Source organism: Marmota monax, unplaced genomic scaffold, assembly GCF_021218885.2.
Source record: "Marmota monax isolate L192 unplaced genomic scaffold, Marmota_monax_Labrador192_F-V1.1 WCK01_AAM20220418_F8-fsc00004, whole genome shotgun sequence".
Classification (NCBI taxonomy): domain Eukaryota; kingdom Metazoa; phylum Chordata; class Mammalia; order Rodentia; family Sciuridae; genus Marmota; species Marmota monax.
Window position 1 is genome coordinate 30,662,053 of NW_026692881.1, and position 14,289 is coordinate 30,676,341.

Here is a 14,289-nt window from a genome sequence, read left to right on the forward strand (position 1 = left end):
TTGTGTTGAATGTTCACTGAAGGCCCCAATGAGTGCAGCATTGGGGCAGAATCCATGTCGTGACCAGCGTGTCCTCATGGGTTCACATCTGAATGCACCAAAGGAGCCCCAAGGGAAACCAACCAGAAGCTTCCAACTTCTGTCTCTCTCTTCCTGGGTCTGCCTCTCTCTCCCTCCACCTCCACCGCTATCACTCCCTCTCCCTTCCCACGCGCACTCCCAGCAGCCTCTCCTGGGATAGGTCCGGCAGGACCCCTCAAGCAACAAGCAGAACTAGGTACTTGCTGGGCCTCTGGTACCCCTGCCCACCGTCTTCCAATGACACCCCAAAAGGCTGATCTCCTAGGGCAGACAATCCTCTACTTCCCACAGTCCCTGCTGCGGTTTGAATGTCCCCCCAAAGTTCAGGTATTAGAATCTTAATCCTCAAATTCATATGCTTATATTTGCAGGTGGCGCCTTTGAGAAGAAATCAGAGTAAGATGAGGTCACGAGGGTGGGGCCCCCATAGCATTAGTGGCTTTATAATAATAGGAAGAGAGATCGGAGCTAGCACACTTGCTGTCTGACCCTGTGCTACGCTCTACCAGGTTATGCTGCAGTAAGAAGGCCCTCATCAGATGCTGAGCAGATGGCAGCACTAGGTTCTTGGGCTTCCCAACCTCTAAAACCAGGAACCAAATAAACCTCTATTCTTTCTACACTACCTGGTCTCAGGCATTTTATTACAGCAACAGAAAATGGACTAACAAATTCACCTTTTGGGGTGCCCTCACAAACCACCAGGCCCAAATGGGATGCTGTAACCCCACAATCCCCTTCTCAGCCTCCTGGCCATCCCTAATATCCCACAGAGACATTCAGAGCCTTGGCTTGCCCTGAGGAAACAGCATGACCTTATTGCCAGCAGGTGTGCTCATCAGCTGGTTGTCACTTTCTAGGATTCTGTTTCTTCATCTGGAACATGAAGAGGTGGCTCACAAAACACTGACAAGACTCTGATAATCTCACTCTGATAATCTAAGTCACACTAACTGGAGTGCTAATGACATTTAAAGACCCAAGCCTGCACAGCCACTGCCACCCAGATCTCCACTAATTCAGTGGTCCAAAGATGCCTCAATTTACCAAGCGGGAAAATCTCCCTCCTCCCCCAAATTTATGGACCTGACTAAGTATCATCACGTTTTTATTTTGCCAAGAGCAGACATGAGGATATTAGTGATATTAATATTATTAAATCCATCATCTATCTGCTGCCATATTCAATTCAGAAAAGAAAGGGAAAGTAGGATCATACTAACTACCTACTGCTACTAAAATATTTTTTCACTCCAAAGTTTAGTGGCTCAAATAATTGCATATATGCACAGAATTCCACAATTTGGGCTTTTCTCATCTGGAGTCAATTTATGCAGCTAAAGTCAACTGAAGGTTTGACAGGCACTAGGTGGTCCAAAGCAGCCTCACTCGGGTCTGATGCTCGGCTGGATGGTCCAGCAGGGGCCTCGGCTACCCTCTGTAGTTTCTCCAGCAGGACAACCTGGATTTCCTAAATAACAGAGTTATGAGTGGGCCAGTCCCAACACATTGACAGATGTTGCTATAGTTTGGATGCTGAATGTCCCCCAAAGGACTATGTGTTAAAGTCTTGGTCCCCAGGGTACTGAGAGGTGGTAGAATCTTCAGGAGGTTGGGCCTAGTGGGAGGTCCCATAGGAGGTGAAGCGTTTGCTGGGCCACATACTCTCCATCATGGCCCTCTGGTCTGGTCACCACCACCAAAGTCCTAAAAGCAACAAATCTGCCGATTATAGACTAAGCCTCTGAAACCATGTGCCCAAATAACTTTTTTCTTTATAAGTTACTTTTCTCAGGTACAGGGATGGAAAGCAGACTAATAGTCAATGCAGTCTTCTGCTGGTTTTCTTTGCTGACATGCTATTGGCCAGAACAAGTCACATGGCTAAGCCCCAGTCCAGGTGGGAGAAGGTGTGAGTACCTGGAGACAGGACTTACTGGCTGCTAATGTAACACTCTCCCACCAGAGCAGCGTACTCCCAGAAACTCTGAGATGGAATAAATTTAGCTTCATGAAAACCTGCTACCCGGTGCTCTGGGTGACTTCCTCACAGGCCACTGTAGGTTTCATTGATCACAGACTATCACTTACTGACCCAAAGGCTGGCATTTGGGAGATGAGGCACTTAGCAATTATCACATTCTTTCCAACAGAGCTAGTCTTGGCCTCCTCAGCACTGTGCTGCAGATGGCTGGCTCCCTGTGGGTCAGAGATGGCACACACAACTGAAAGCTCATTGCTACTGCTTACCTAGCTAAGGACTTCATCTGCAGAACAGGAGTTACCCTTGACAAGAGGACACTGGGGAGATAACGCTAGCCCAAAGGAACCTGGCACCAAATCACGTCTGTGTGACTAAAAGACACTCATTCCAGTGGTGGAACTCCCAGAGCTGAGGCAGTGGCAGGTGCAGGGAGCCCTCCCCAGTCCTCAAGCCACGTCCTTCTGGGTGGGGCTCACTTTGCCATCTCTCATGGGCTAGGCAATTCTGACACAGGGTCCCCAAACATCCATGCCCAGGTGGCCACATGCAAGCAGGGCCATGCACCCTCACTTTGGGCCAAGCCTCACTAGCCCTGGCTTTCTGGGTGCTTCACACAAACATGGGCTGTTCTCAGCTCTCAGGCCAGGGGGTTCTCAGCCTCTGCCTGGCAAAACTGCCCAGCCAGGGCCTGACCAAGTTCACCTGAATGTTCTAGCTTCCCTTCTGCAGAACTGACGAGGAGCAGGCTGGGAAGGCCCACGGAATCCCACTCCCAACACTTGACTATAAAAACCTTAGGGCAGGGCTGGGGCTGTGGCTCAGTGGCAGAGCACTTGCCTTGCACATGTGAGGCGCTGGGTTGGATCCTCAGCACCACATAAAAAAATAAACAAATAAAATAAAGGCATGCTGCACATCTACAACTACCAAAAAAAAAAAAACAGGGCACAGGCTGGGATCCTTCCACTGGGTAGACTTCGGAGGTTCCTTCCTGGTCCAGGCCTTGGGATCCCCCACAATCTGAGTTGGGGTCCTCCACAGACAAGAAAAATCCTGTGTGCAAAATTCCCTGGATGATGAAATTCTCCCAGGTTGGAAATATTCTATATATTGATGTCATGGTGGTTGCATAACTACAAGCCTTTGTCACAACTCATGCAATTATAAGCCTAAAAAGCATGAGCTTCAACTTATGTAATTTATACCTCCATAAATTTGACTTTAAAAATTTTCCCCAGCAGAGAAACCCCCCCCCCATATTTAGCCAGTTCCACTCTCTAATATGCCCCTCCTGAGCTCCTCGTGTGCCCAGCGGGGCTTTACATAATAACGACAATGCCCGTGTTCTGTGGTCAGGGCAGGTTCTTTATATACTTTATATCATCTGATGCTCAGGACCATCCTGTGCTAATGACATGTTTCAGATGAGGTCACAGGTCAGAGAGGTTGAGTCACTTGCTCAGGCCAAAGTCAGATGACCAGCAGTGTGAGAGTCAGGACTCCACCAGGACTTTCTAATTCCACTAAGCTTATTTCCCCCCACTAAGCACCCACCCCATACTAGCTGCCAGGCATGGTGTGTTGGGTGCTTTTTTACACTTAATTGAAGTCCAGAGAGGTCAAACGACTTGACTGAATTCACAGTTAGGAAGAAGTGACACCAGAATTTGAATCAAGCACTGATGGATTCCGAAACCTACTCTGCCTTAGTATCCTCAAGACAGGCCTGGGGTCCCTCCCACCCCATTCCATCAGCTAGGTCTTCTCCTCAGGGACTGCCTGACCCTGGATGACTTCCTACCCTAACCTTGACACACACCCCCACCTATCCCAGCAGGAGTCCTGGCCAACACTACCAGGGCCAACCCGAAGGAATGGATTGTCACTAATCTTCAAGACATCTTGCCAAGGCAAGATGATGTATTCAGTATCAGCAGATGAATGAGGGTCCCCTGCAGCTATGCTCTAACTGCTGGCCCAGGGAAACTACAGGGATCTCATGCCCATGGTCTCCTCAAATGAGGCCAGCTGGCCAGTGCCACATGGACAGACCATGGCCCAGCAGGCTCCAGGAGAACATGCATAGGTCTGTACCTTAACACAGACCAAAGGGCCAGTTACCCAGTGCAGCATGAAACACTTAGAGCAAACTTTCCAACAGGTTGCCCACTCATTCTCTAGGCATGGATGGCCCTTGACTAGGAGCTACCTACTACACGTAAGGGAGGGGGAGGAGAACTGTCAGGCTCCCGACACTTGTCACCACCCAAATCCTGCACTCCAGCAGCCACCCCAGGATGCTCACTTGAAGTTACCATTTTTACTTCCTCTGGCTAGTATCTGCCACCAAAAACCCTAATGAATGGCTGTTTAGCTGACACTGTGCAAAGGACAATGCACAGAAACACAGGCAACCACCAAGGTTAAGTCCAAGGTCAAGTGAGGGACTATACAAGAATGCATACAGGAAAGCTCTGCCTGGGCTCCACCATGAAGGTCTCTTTGATTCATAACAATTTGATTTCACACCTCATGTCTCTGGGTTAAGCTCTACTTCTTCGACAATGTTTTTAAATGTAACTTCTGCAGGGAGGGACAAGTCATTAACTTATTAGCAGCAAAGAGGTCTTGTTGGATCCTCAAGCCATCTCTGACTGATTGAAGTCAGTGGCTACTGGATTCTGAGCCATCTCTGGGTTCAGCTGGGAGGCAGGTAGAGGAAATCAGCAGGCTGGATTCTTATCTGGGCTCTGCCAAGTGGTCTGAGGCTCTCTGTTCCCTCCCTGAGTTCAATTTGCCAACCTGTAAAGTGAGAGGACGGGGCCACGCCTGGTGTCTGACAACCCAGGTTCACCTGCCGCCATGAGCTCTGTTTTCTGACAATAACTTTGGAAACGGGACTCCTGACTTTCGTGCTGGTTTCTGTCTCGACCGATAGAGAGATGGTCCCTCATGAACAATGAGAAAAGGAAAAGGAAGGAACTGACAGGAGAAATTTAGCCTTTAGCCCAAGAAAACCTCAGGGAAAACAAAAAGAGGCTGGCCAGAGGCCTCAGTCAGCAGGCTCCGCCCACATGCCTGCATCTCTGGGTCTCAAAAGGAACCAGGAATCTGTGCACAGGGACCACTGTTCCTGGTCACAGAGAAATCAGGGAGACATTGGCTGATTTACACAAACCAGGAGGGAACAAGGGAGGTCATTTTGCCAGTTTAGAGGAGACAAAGGATACTGGCCGGACCCACTTCCCTCTGAGGTCTTGGGGTGCTGGCTGGGTGGGTGGATCAGCAGCTCCATCCTGCAGAACTTGCCACCTTCCTGGAGCCTCAGTTTCTGGTATTAAAACTAGAAAGTGGTAGGCGAAGCTACCCCAAATGCTTGCAAACACCTGGGAAGTAAAGCAGTCGGCAAGGTTCATTCCAGATACTCAGATGTGAGATGAAGATGAGAAAAGTGACCAGAGGCTCTTGCTGTCAGCTGAGCCATGCAAGGCCCCGCTCCTGGACTGAGCAAATGTACCCATCCCACTCGTCCCACATTAAAGGTAAATACAAGCAGCTCTGCTATGATGCGTATGTTTTCCTGAAAATCTTCACGTCTACAAAACCACACACTCCCAATAACAGGATTCACGGGGGAAACTGAGATGGTGTACATTGCTGAACACCTAAGGAACCTCATTACCAGAACTGTTCCCAAAACCAACACAGCTCTAAAGAAATCCCGGCACAGTCAAGCCGAGACCATCCAGGAGCTCCAGTGCCTCCTTGGAGCTGAAAGGCCTGGGGGTCTTGCTTCTTATGAGAACATTCTTATCAGAGCTAAAACCCATGCAGAGCCTTGCCTGCACCCACTACTTTCTCATAAAGCAGGTCCCTACAGCTCCTTCACGTGGCCTCAGCCTCCTCAAGACCTTAAGGGCAAGGACATCACAAAAGCAGCTGTGATGTGTGCTAAAGGCAAGTGTATCTGTAACTTTTCAGCTTTTTACTTATTTTTTTATTTTTCAGTTCTTCATATGTTACTCTTTAACCATGAGAAAGCGCACCCTGCTCTACAAAAACACAAAGGTGCTGGGAAAAACGACAAAGAAGCCGACACAACTTTCACCCACACCAACACCATTCACCTGCCTGGGAAACGCACGTTACAGCACAACAATTTTAACTGTAAAATGAACCTGTGCACTCGCAGGTCTTCGGAAGATAGAAGATTTAACCAGCAAGCTGCTGTTTTAAAACGTGATAGCAATTGTTAAGGCTAACTCTTTGAACAGTTTAGTTAAGCTGACTCTGTTAGATTAAACACAGTCATAGATCCCTTGCAGGGCTTCCCACTGAGAGCTGGAGTCCACTTCTCCACCTTTGTATCTGGCCAGTCCTGCTGACTTGTACTGGCCACTGGAAGGTAGCAGAAGTGATTTTACATGCCTTCCCAGCAAGGCCTCAGAGATCTTGGAACTTTCTCTCTCTCACCCCCTTGCTGCCTGAGACCACCATATCAAAAAAGCTCCAGCGGCTCCCAGAGGCCAAAAGCCCCGCCCATGGCCCACACCAACCCCCATGCCTGTGAGTGAGACCATCTTGGGACTGTCCAGCCCAGCAGAGCCGCCAGATGATTACAGGCACAAGCAAGACCAGCAAAAGAACCACCCAACAGAGACATGCCCACAAAATTATGAGCAAATGAAATGATTATTTTTAAGTTATTAGATATTGGGATGGTTTGTTACATAGCAAGAGCAAATGGAATGCAAAGCTTTTTGTAGATATTTTCCTAATTATTTATTTATTTATTTATTTATTAGTTGATGATAGACCTTTATGTATTTATTTGTGGTGCTGAGAATTGAACCCAGTGCCTCACGCATGCTAGGCAAGCACTCTTCCACTGAGCCACAACCCCCGCCCCTAATTCTTTAATACTTTGATAGTTTTCCCTGCTTGGGAGCCAAGAAGTCTTCATTCTCATCTCAATGATGCCGTGGACCCCTGGGAAAACACTAAACCAGTTGGGAGAGTAGCAGTGTCTCCTAGGACCCCATTGAATGGGATAAAGTCAAGGATTGATCAACAATCCAAACTTCAGACCAGGCAACATGTAGCAGGTGCAGGAGGAACTGCCCAGGTAAGACACTGTGGAGGAAGCATCGCCAACATTCCAACAGCTCCCAAGGGAGGCAGGAGCCTCTCTAGCTAACACTCCTAAATCCAGGCAGACCCCAATCTTTCTGGCTATGCTGGGCTCAACAGTAGCACCCTCCAGATGTCCATGTCCTAATTCCCAAACCTATGATTCTGTTATTTTCCATGACAAAAGAGATCTTGCAGGCATGGTTGAACTAAGGATCTTGAGACGGAGAGATTACCCTGAATCACACATGCAGGACTTATAAGAGGTTCTTACTTATATCAGGGGCCTGGGGAGGCAGGAGGGGAAGGGGCAGAGTCAGAGAGGAGGGAGGAAGCAGAGAGGGAAGAAGGGGCCATGAGAGGTAAGGACATAGTTGGGATACAGCTCTGCCCACACCTTGATTTTAGCTTGGTGAGACCTGTTTGGGGCCTATTTCTGACCTTCAGGAATGTAAGCTAATAAACTTATATTTTTTTAAGCAACTACATTGGTGTTAATCTTTTCAACAGCAACAGGAGTCTAATACATTGAATAAACCCTCCTCCCTTCCAAGAATAAACTTGATGTTCATTCATAATTATAGCAACAGCTAATAACATAATAGTTAGCACTAATTTAGTGTCTACTTCACGCCCAGTTCTGTGGTAAGTGCTTTTCTCAAATGAATCCATTTCATCCTCACAAAAGCCAGTGAAGAAGACATGATTACAATTCATATTTTACAGATGAGAAGATGGAGCCTTGAAGAGGTTAAGTAACTGACCAAGGTTGCAGAGCAGGTAGAGGACACAACTCAGATTTGAAGCCAGGCAATCTGGCCCCGGAGCCCACATGGGATCATTAAACCTCCCAAATCAGCCTCATGAAGACAATATAGAATAACACTTACCGTAAGCTCTCCTCATACCAGCTCTTGCTAAGCACTTCATATTGATCCTCTCACTTAATTCCAGCACCCCAATGCAGCAGGGATTTTTCATCAGCCTTGATTACACAGGAGAAAGTGAGGTGCAGCAGTGTTAAACCCAGAGGCTAAACACATCTGAACCCACAGCGTCTGAGCCCAAAGTCCAAGTTTAACCAAACCCTCCTGCCTGCCTTGCCCCACTTGAGGCCCACATGGCTGAGAAGAAGACAAAGAAAAGTAGCTCAACCCCATGGTACAGCTTTCAAATGGAGATATTTAGAACATGAAAGGAGGCGCTATTAATAATTTCACTGGGACAAGAGGCATACACTAGAACTATCCCAGCAAACAGGACACAAGCATTCTTAAAGATAAGGGCACTAAAATCAAGGCCCAAACTCTGCAGCTCAGGGTTTCCCAGAAGGGGTTCTGTGGAGCAGCTGCCAGCCCCAGGGGACATCTGTAGCTTCCAGGTCACAGTCAAGGCTGGTGGAGGAAGGATGGTCCCAGGAGCTCAGAGCAGCATCTACAAGGGGCTCCGCACTGCAGGCAGAGTGTGCCTGGGGGTGGGGGTAAAGTCCATCTGAGGACAGAGGTCAAGCAGCACTGGATACAGGCCAAGGACCTTGAACCTCACTGGCTGCCCTAATCAGAAAACTCAGGGAGAGCTCGGAGCTGTGGCAAAGGGCCAAGTGACGGGGCCAACAGTCTAAGATGCACAGCTTTCCGCCAAGGTCTTAGACCTGCTGGACAAAAGGGCTGTGGTTCTTGTCTTCCCCTAACTGGCTGGGGGTTCTCAGGCTAGCCCCTTTCCCATCTGAGCCTTCTGAACAAAATGCATCCACAGATAATGGCCCCACCCACCTCCATGGGATTCATAGTTTAAATAACAATTGCAGATAGTGGCAATGATGACCCATATGCAAGGAAATGTGCTCAGCACTTAGCCTGGGATATGGGAGTAGGTAAATAAAATCCACTCGGAGATGTGTACTATGATTATTCCCACTTTACAGATGAGGAAACTGAGGAGGGGAAAAGGAGCAGGTAAGTAACTTGTCCAGAATCCCAGAGCTAGGGTCGGAATCCAAGCTAACTGACCCTGTAAATTCTGATAGAACATTCTTTCTTCTCTATCCAATCTCCCCAAAGCAGTATACACTGGTGCAGGGTCCCTGTGAAGACGATCCCATGTCCCTGGTGGACAGGATGTGGCTGTGGTGGCACATGGGCTACCAGTACATCTCATCCTGGTTCCTCCTGACTTTAGGATTCACACACATTCCCAGTCCCATGTTTCTGGAGGGTCAAATCAGAGTAGGTCAGGAAGGAAAATTACGATGTGTCCCCTACGTCCTAAAGGTTTTCTCTTTCTGTTCAAGTCTGATTCCATCAAAGAGAACATGTCAGTGTGGTGTTTCCTCCTAATCCTCTCTAGAAACTTCTAGGCTCCCTTTGGACCCAGGGTGCAGCCTCCACTCAAAGCTTCCTATTGGTAAAAGTGTCCCCTAGAAGTGCAATAACCTCAATTGAGCCCCCATGCATTTATTCCTGGGCTACCCCCTATTTATGGCGAGGGACACAGGTTTTCTACTTATGGAATTGATAAAAATAGTCTTTCTAAAATAAATTCATTTTTTGAAAAACAGTATATTGATTTTTAAAAGAATCAGTTAATCACTTTGGGGGGAGATCCATACACCAAGTGAATCAGGAAGGTGATTCTCAAGTGGCTGAAGTTTGGAAACCAAAGTCTTCTGAGAATATGACATGACACGCCTATAACCGACAACCCTGAGCTCTGCTCTTGATCATCCCTAGCAGTCGTGTTTCCTGGGGAATGAACATAACTTCTCTGAGCCTCAGTTTCCCCTGGTGAATAATCACCTACTTTGTGGTATAATGCTGAAGATTAAATAAGATGACACAGAGTCAGGTGTGGCCATACTCACCTGTAATCCCAGCTACTCAGGAGGCTGAGGCAGGAGGAAGACTTGAGCCCAGGAGTTCAAAATCAGCCTGAGCAACATAGTGAGACCCCATCTCACAATATATACATATATATGATACAGGTACAGAGCTGAAGCTTGAGAAAGCTTTGCTGACTCAGACATCCCTGAGCCAGGAAATGACCAGTCTACCACTCCCTGCCTCTCCACCCTACCTTCAGGAGCTGTGCCCATGTTTGACACTGGATGTGTGGGACTCCCTAACTGGTAAAATTGACTGTCCACTGGATCACAGTCAGGGCATCAGGACTTTGTAGAAGTTCTCCAGGTGATCCCAAAAGGAGACCCACTCAGGTAACTGAACCCAGCAAGGGACATCCTCTGGCCAAAGAGAACAGCTCCAGCATGCATGCCCCCAGCCCCCTAAGTGGCCGTTGAGCTGCCATCACTCCACCACCCTCTGCCCCACTGTGGGATCTGCAGGTGTGGGAGGCATGCCCGGGGATACTTAAACCAATTCCAAGGGGTTTGCTTCAGAGAGTGAAATACTGTAGGTCTAAAGGAATCGGGATCTGAACATGTCCCCATGTAGCCCCAAGTCTGAGAAAACTCAGAGCACAATCTGCCCTTCTCCTAAAGCCTCCCAGCAAGCAGACCAGCTTGACCCACCACCAAGCCATGCAAATGAACAGCAGTCCTGTGGGCACAGAAGCAGAGGCAAGGAGGCCACTCTCACTTCCTCCTATGGGCAGGCTGATGATGGCAAAGCCATTTCCTCTCATCTATTGTCTTGGCTGGGCAGGAGAGACCTGGGCAGGTTTCATGCACCCCACTCACAGGCTAGGAAATGAAAATCTAGCTGGAGTTTTGGCACTCTAGGCCACTCTGGTCCTCTACCCGCCATACGTGTGACAGAACATCTGGCAGAACAGGACAGAGTCATCCTCAATACCAAGAATGTAGCAAGGGTCTGCAGGCCTGGCCTTTGTGGGCCGGTTTCCTTGCTGAGTTCTGCCTCCTCCTCTCTGGGTATCTCCTGGGCCTACCCTGTTCTCTCCTGGGACATCCAGCCCCAGCCCAGGCCTATGTGCCCACAGGGGGCAGGGGCTCCCTCCCTGCCACATGCTACTCATTCATTAAAAGCCCCTGATTCCTCTGCCACTCTAATTATGCACAGCAGTAATAAAAGAGCTCTCTCCCTTACCAAAGAGGCCTATTTATAAGACAAGAGAGCATTTCGCCCCCACAAGATTGAGTCGTCACTCAAAGCCTTGTTGGAATCAAAGCCACATCTCTTCAGAGTCCCCCCTCCCCCCTCCAGCCTGGCCCACTTCTGCGCATCCAAGTTTCTAGAAGTGCCACTGTGGAGGGGGCAGGATGTAGATGCCATTGCCTACTGCTGTGTTTTCTCCTCTTGCTGACTGACAGTCATTCAACACAGTAAGACATCGATTGAGTACCTACTATGTGCCCTCACTAAGAATATGGAAATGAAAGACACATTCCATGACCTTGTCAAGAGAAAAGGCACTGAGGGAAACAAGCTTTTGGGGTCCATGACTGACTTGTATCCTGACTCCAGCATTTACTGTCTGGGCAAGTCACAACATTTCTCTAAGTCCTCAATTGTCCCAGTGGCAAAATGGGGTAATGATGATACCAGCCTCACAGGGTTGGTGGAAAAGTCAATGGGAGACATGCAAAAAAGGGCACATCACAGACACATGATGAACACCAGGGCATCACCAATGGCTAAGTACCAAAGGCTTTGGGACTACACAGGTAGAGTTCACCTGGACACATGGATCCAATAAGACTTCCTGAGAAGTGATTACCTGATCTGAGATCTGAAGGATGAATAGGAGTTTGATTGACAAAGAGAGATGTCCCCGACAGGGTGAACTGTATGCACTGAGGGTCAAAGGAGATCATAGGGGTCTGGGCCAAGGGAGATCCTAGGGCTCTGGGAAACACAAGGCTCTGTATGGGAAGGGCATGTACAGGGGACATAGCTACAGAGGCAGGTGCAGGCACAGAAATGGATCACATCCCCAGAACCCTAACACAGAGCATCACCTTGACCTTCTCTTGGTTCCTTTGGGGGCCATAGACAACACCTTTCCACTTCCACCTGTAGTTTGGCGCCATACTTTGTATTAGTCACGGGCTCACTTAATTAGACACTCATCACAATTTCCTGAGGGCCTATGATGTGCCATGCATGTGCTAGGAGAAGCTGCTGGCTTGACCACCCGGGCCCAAGGCCAGTCCCTACTCTTCCCCAGCCCCTTTCCAACTGTGCATCCCTAAATCTGTCAGCATTCTCCTCAGACCCCCTCTCCCCTGCCCAGAGAGTCATTCATTCAACAAGTGTGGTCAAGGCTAAATGAGACAACTCAGTATTCCCAGGTTTTAGCATACACAGAATCCTTGATATATGTCAATGACCAAAATGTCTATTTTCACTGAACGCCAAGTTGGTAAGAAACAGAAACCCACCAGTGAAGCCTAATAAAACACATCAAGACACACCCTGACCCCGGGAACCTGCCTTCCCGCCACTGGTTTCCTCAGCCCCCATTCCCAGAGAAAATGAATGGCTGTCCACTGTTCCAGCCTGCCCTAAGTCCATCACCAGAGGAGCTATCCACTCTGCCACTTTCCCCACTCAATTCATCTTGTTCTTCTGGGACTCCATGTGCCAACATCTCAGGACATGAAGAAGACGTGGGACTGAGGATCACTTCAGCTTCCACTGTGTACACTCTAGAGACTAAAGGCTATCCTTCCGAGTTTGAAAATTAACTAACTAATTTAAATATTCTATTAAGGAAATTTGCAAACATGTCAAAATGAATAGTAAGGAACCATCATCTACTCAGTACCCAGCTTCAACAACTACCAACATACTGCCGTTTTTGTTTCATGGGCACTTGCTCCCCACCCCAGCATTTCCAGCACCTCCACAACCAGGGGTCCCACTGTACAAGAGTCCCAACATAGTTTGATGCCTGTGGGATTCATTCTTTTGTACCAGTAGCATCCTTGAAATAACCTGAAACACAACCACTTCACGTACCAGATAGGATGGCAAGCACTGACCATATCCAGCCCTGGAATCAGATAGTCTGCATCCCAATCAACACTTCTAGATGTGGGACCTCAGACAGGTCATTAAATCTTTGTTTAAATATCCCACCAGTAAAGAAAATGCTGGTAACAGGAGTTAAGAGGCTTTAAAAAAATAAAATAATGTATGTTCATTGCCCAGCACACAACATGAAATGAGGAAACCTTAAAAATAGATGTGGAAGGGGACAGACTCTGCTCCTATGAGATACTATTAATATCTCCCATTTTGCAGATAAAGAGATGGCACCCTGGAGAAGCACAGTGAGCTGCTAGGGGAAGCCTGCTCTTCCAGTTGCTGTGTCCTAAACCCGTGCACCTGAATTCACTAGAAGCAAAGAAACGTTCTAACGGAATCCGGTGAGTGGTGGCAGGTGACCCAGCACACCTCTGTTTCCCTGTCCTGGGTGGGGATGTCTACCAGTTGTGTGTGTGTGTGTGTGTGTGTGTGTAGAGTAGGAGTGCTGAATGATTCTATAAGACAAAACGGTATCGAGAAGTGGGTGCACAACTGTGCTTGCAATTCTGATTTGACAAATCCTATGCCCAACCTTGTTTGATTCAACCACCCACACTTTATCTCAGCCTGACAGACAAGAAACTAGCTCACTAACTCTCAAGCTTTAGCAATTCTGACACCCCTTAGGATCATCCTAAATTTTGTTTTCCAATTTAAAGAAAAAAAGGTGGAGGAAAAATGAGCCCATCCAGCTGCTGAGGGGTGTTCAGACAAAGACAGCTGTCAGACCCTTGCCGGAGCCTGACCGCTGAGGAAGGTCGAGGGAGAGGGACAGATTCTGGGTGCTTGGTGTTTGGGCACTGCCTGGGCTCTGCACCTCCCTCCCAGGAGTGAGTCAAGTCAGGATCCCCCAGCCCCCACCCGCACTCCCCCATCACTGCAGTGCGTGTGGGGAGGCACCTCCCAGATCCGCAGGAACAATGGGCTGGGGAGGGGGTAGGTGCATCTCCGAGTGCAGTAGAGGGCGGGGGCCACGGCCACCGACCGAGAGCGCAATTTCAATGGTGGCTGTACTATTGGTGCTCTTGCTGGCCTCAGTTTCCCCGACTTTGGGGTCCAGGCAAAGCTGGGCGAGCCTTTCCTGGCTGG

The 14,289-nt window shown here is 48.5% G+C and overlaps 1 protein-coding gene across 4 annotated transcripts in view; it reads right to left on the reverse strand.

Moving 5' to 3' along the window:
* Hspa12a (heat shock protein family A (Hsp70) member 12A) overlaps positions 1–14,289 on the reverse strand; it is a 148,438-nt gene that overhangs the window by 50,108 nt on the left and 84,041 nt on the right. Inside the window, exon 1 of one of the 4 annotated variants that reach the window (XM_046450385.2) lies at positions 8,086–9,849. The exons of the other annotated variants lie outside the window; for them this stretch is intronic. Coding sequence (XP_046306341.1) covers positions 8,086–8,176 — 91 coding nt within the window. The 5' untranslated portion in view covers positions 8,177–9,849. Of the gene's footprint in view, positions 1–8,085; positions 9,850–14,289 lie in introns of those variants that run through there. 4 annotated transcript variants of the gene reach the window in all.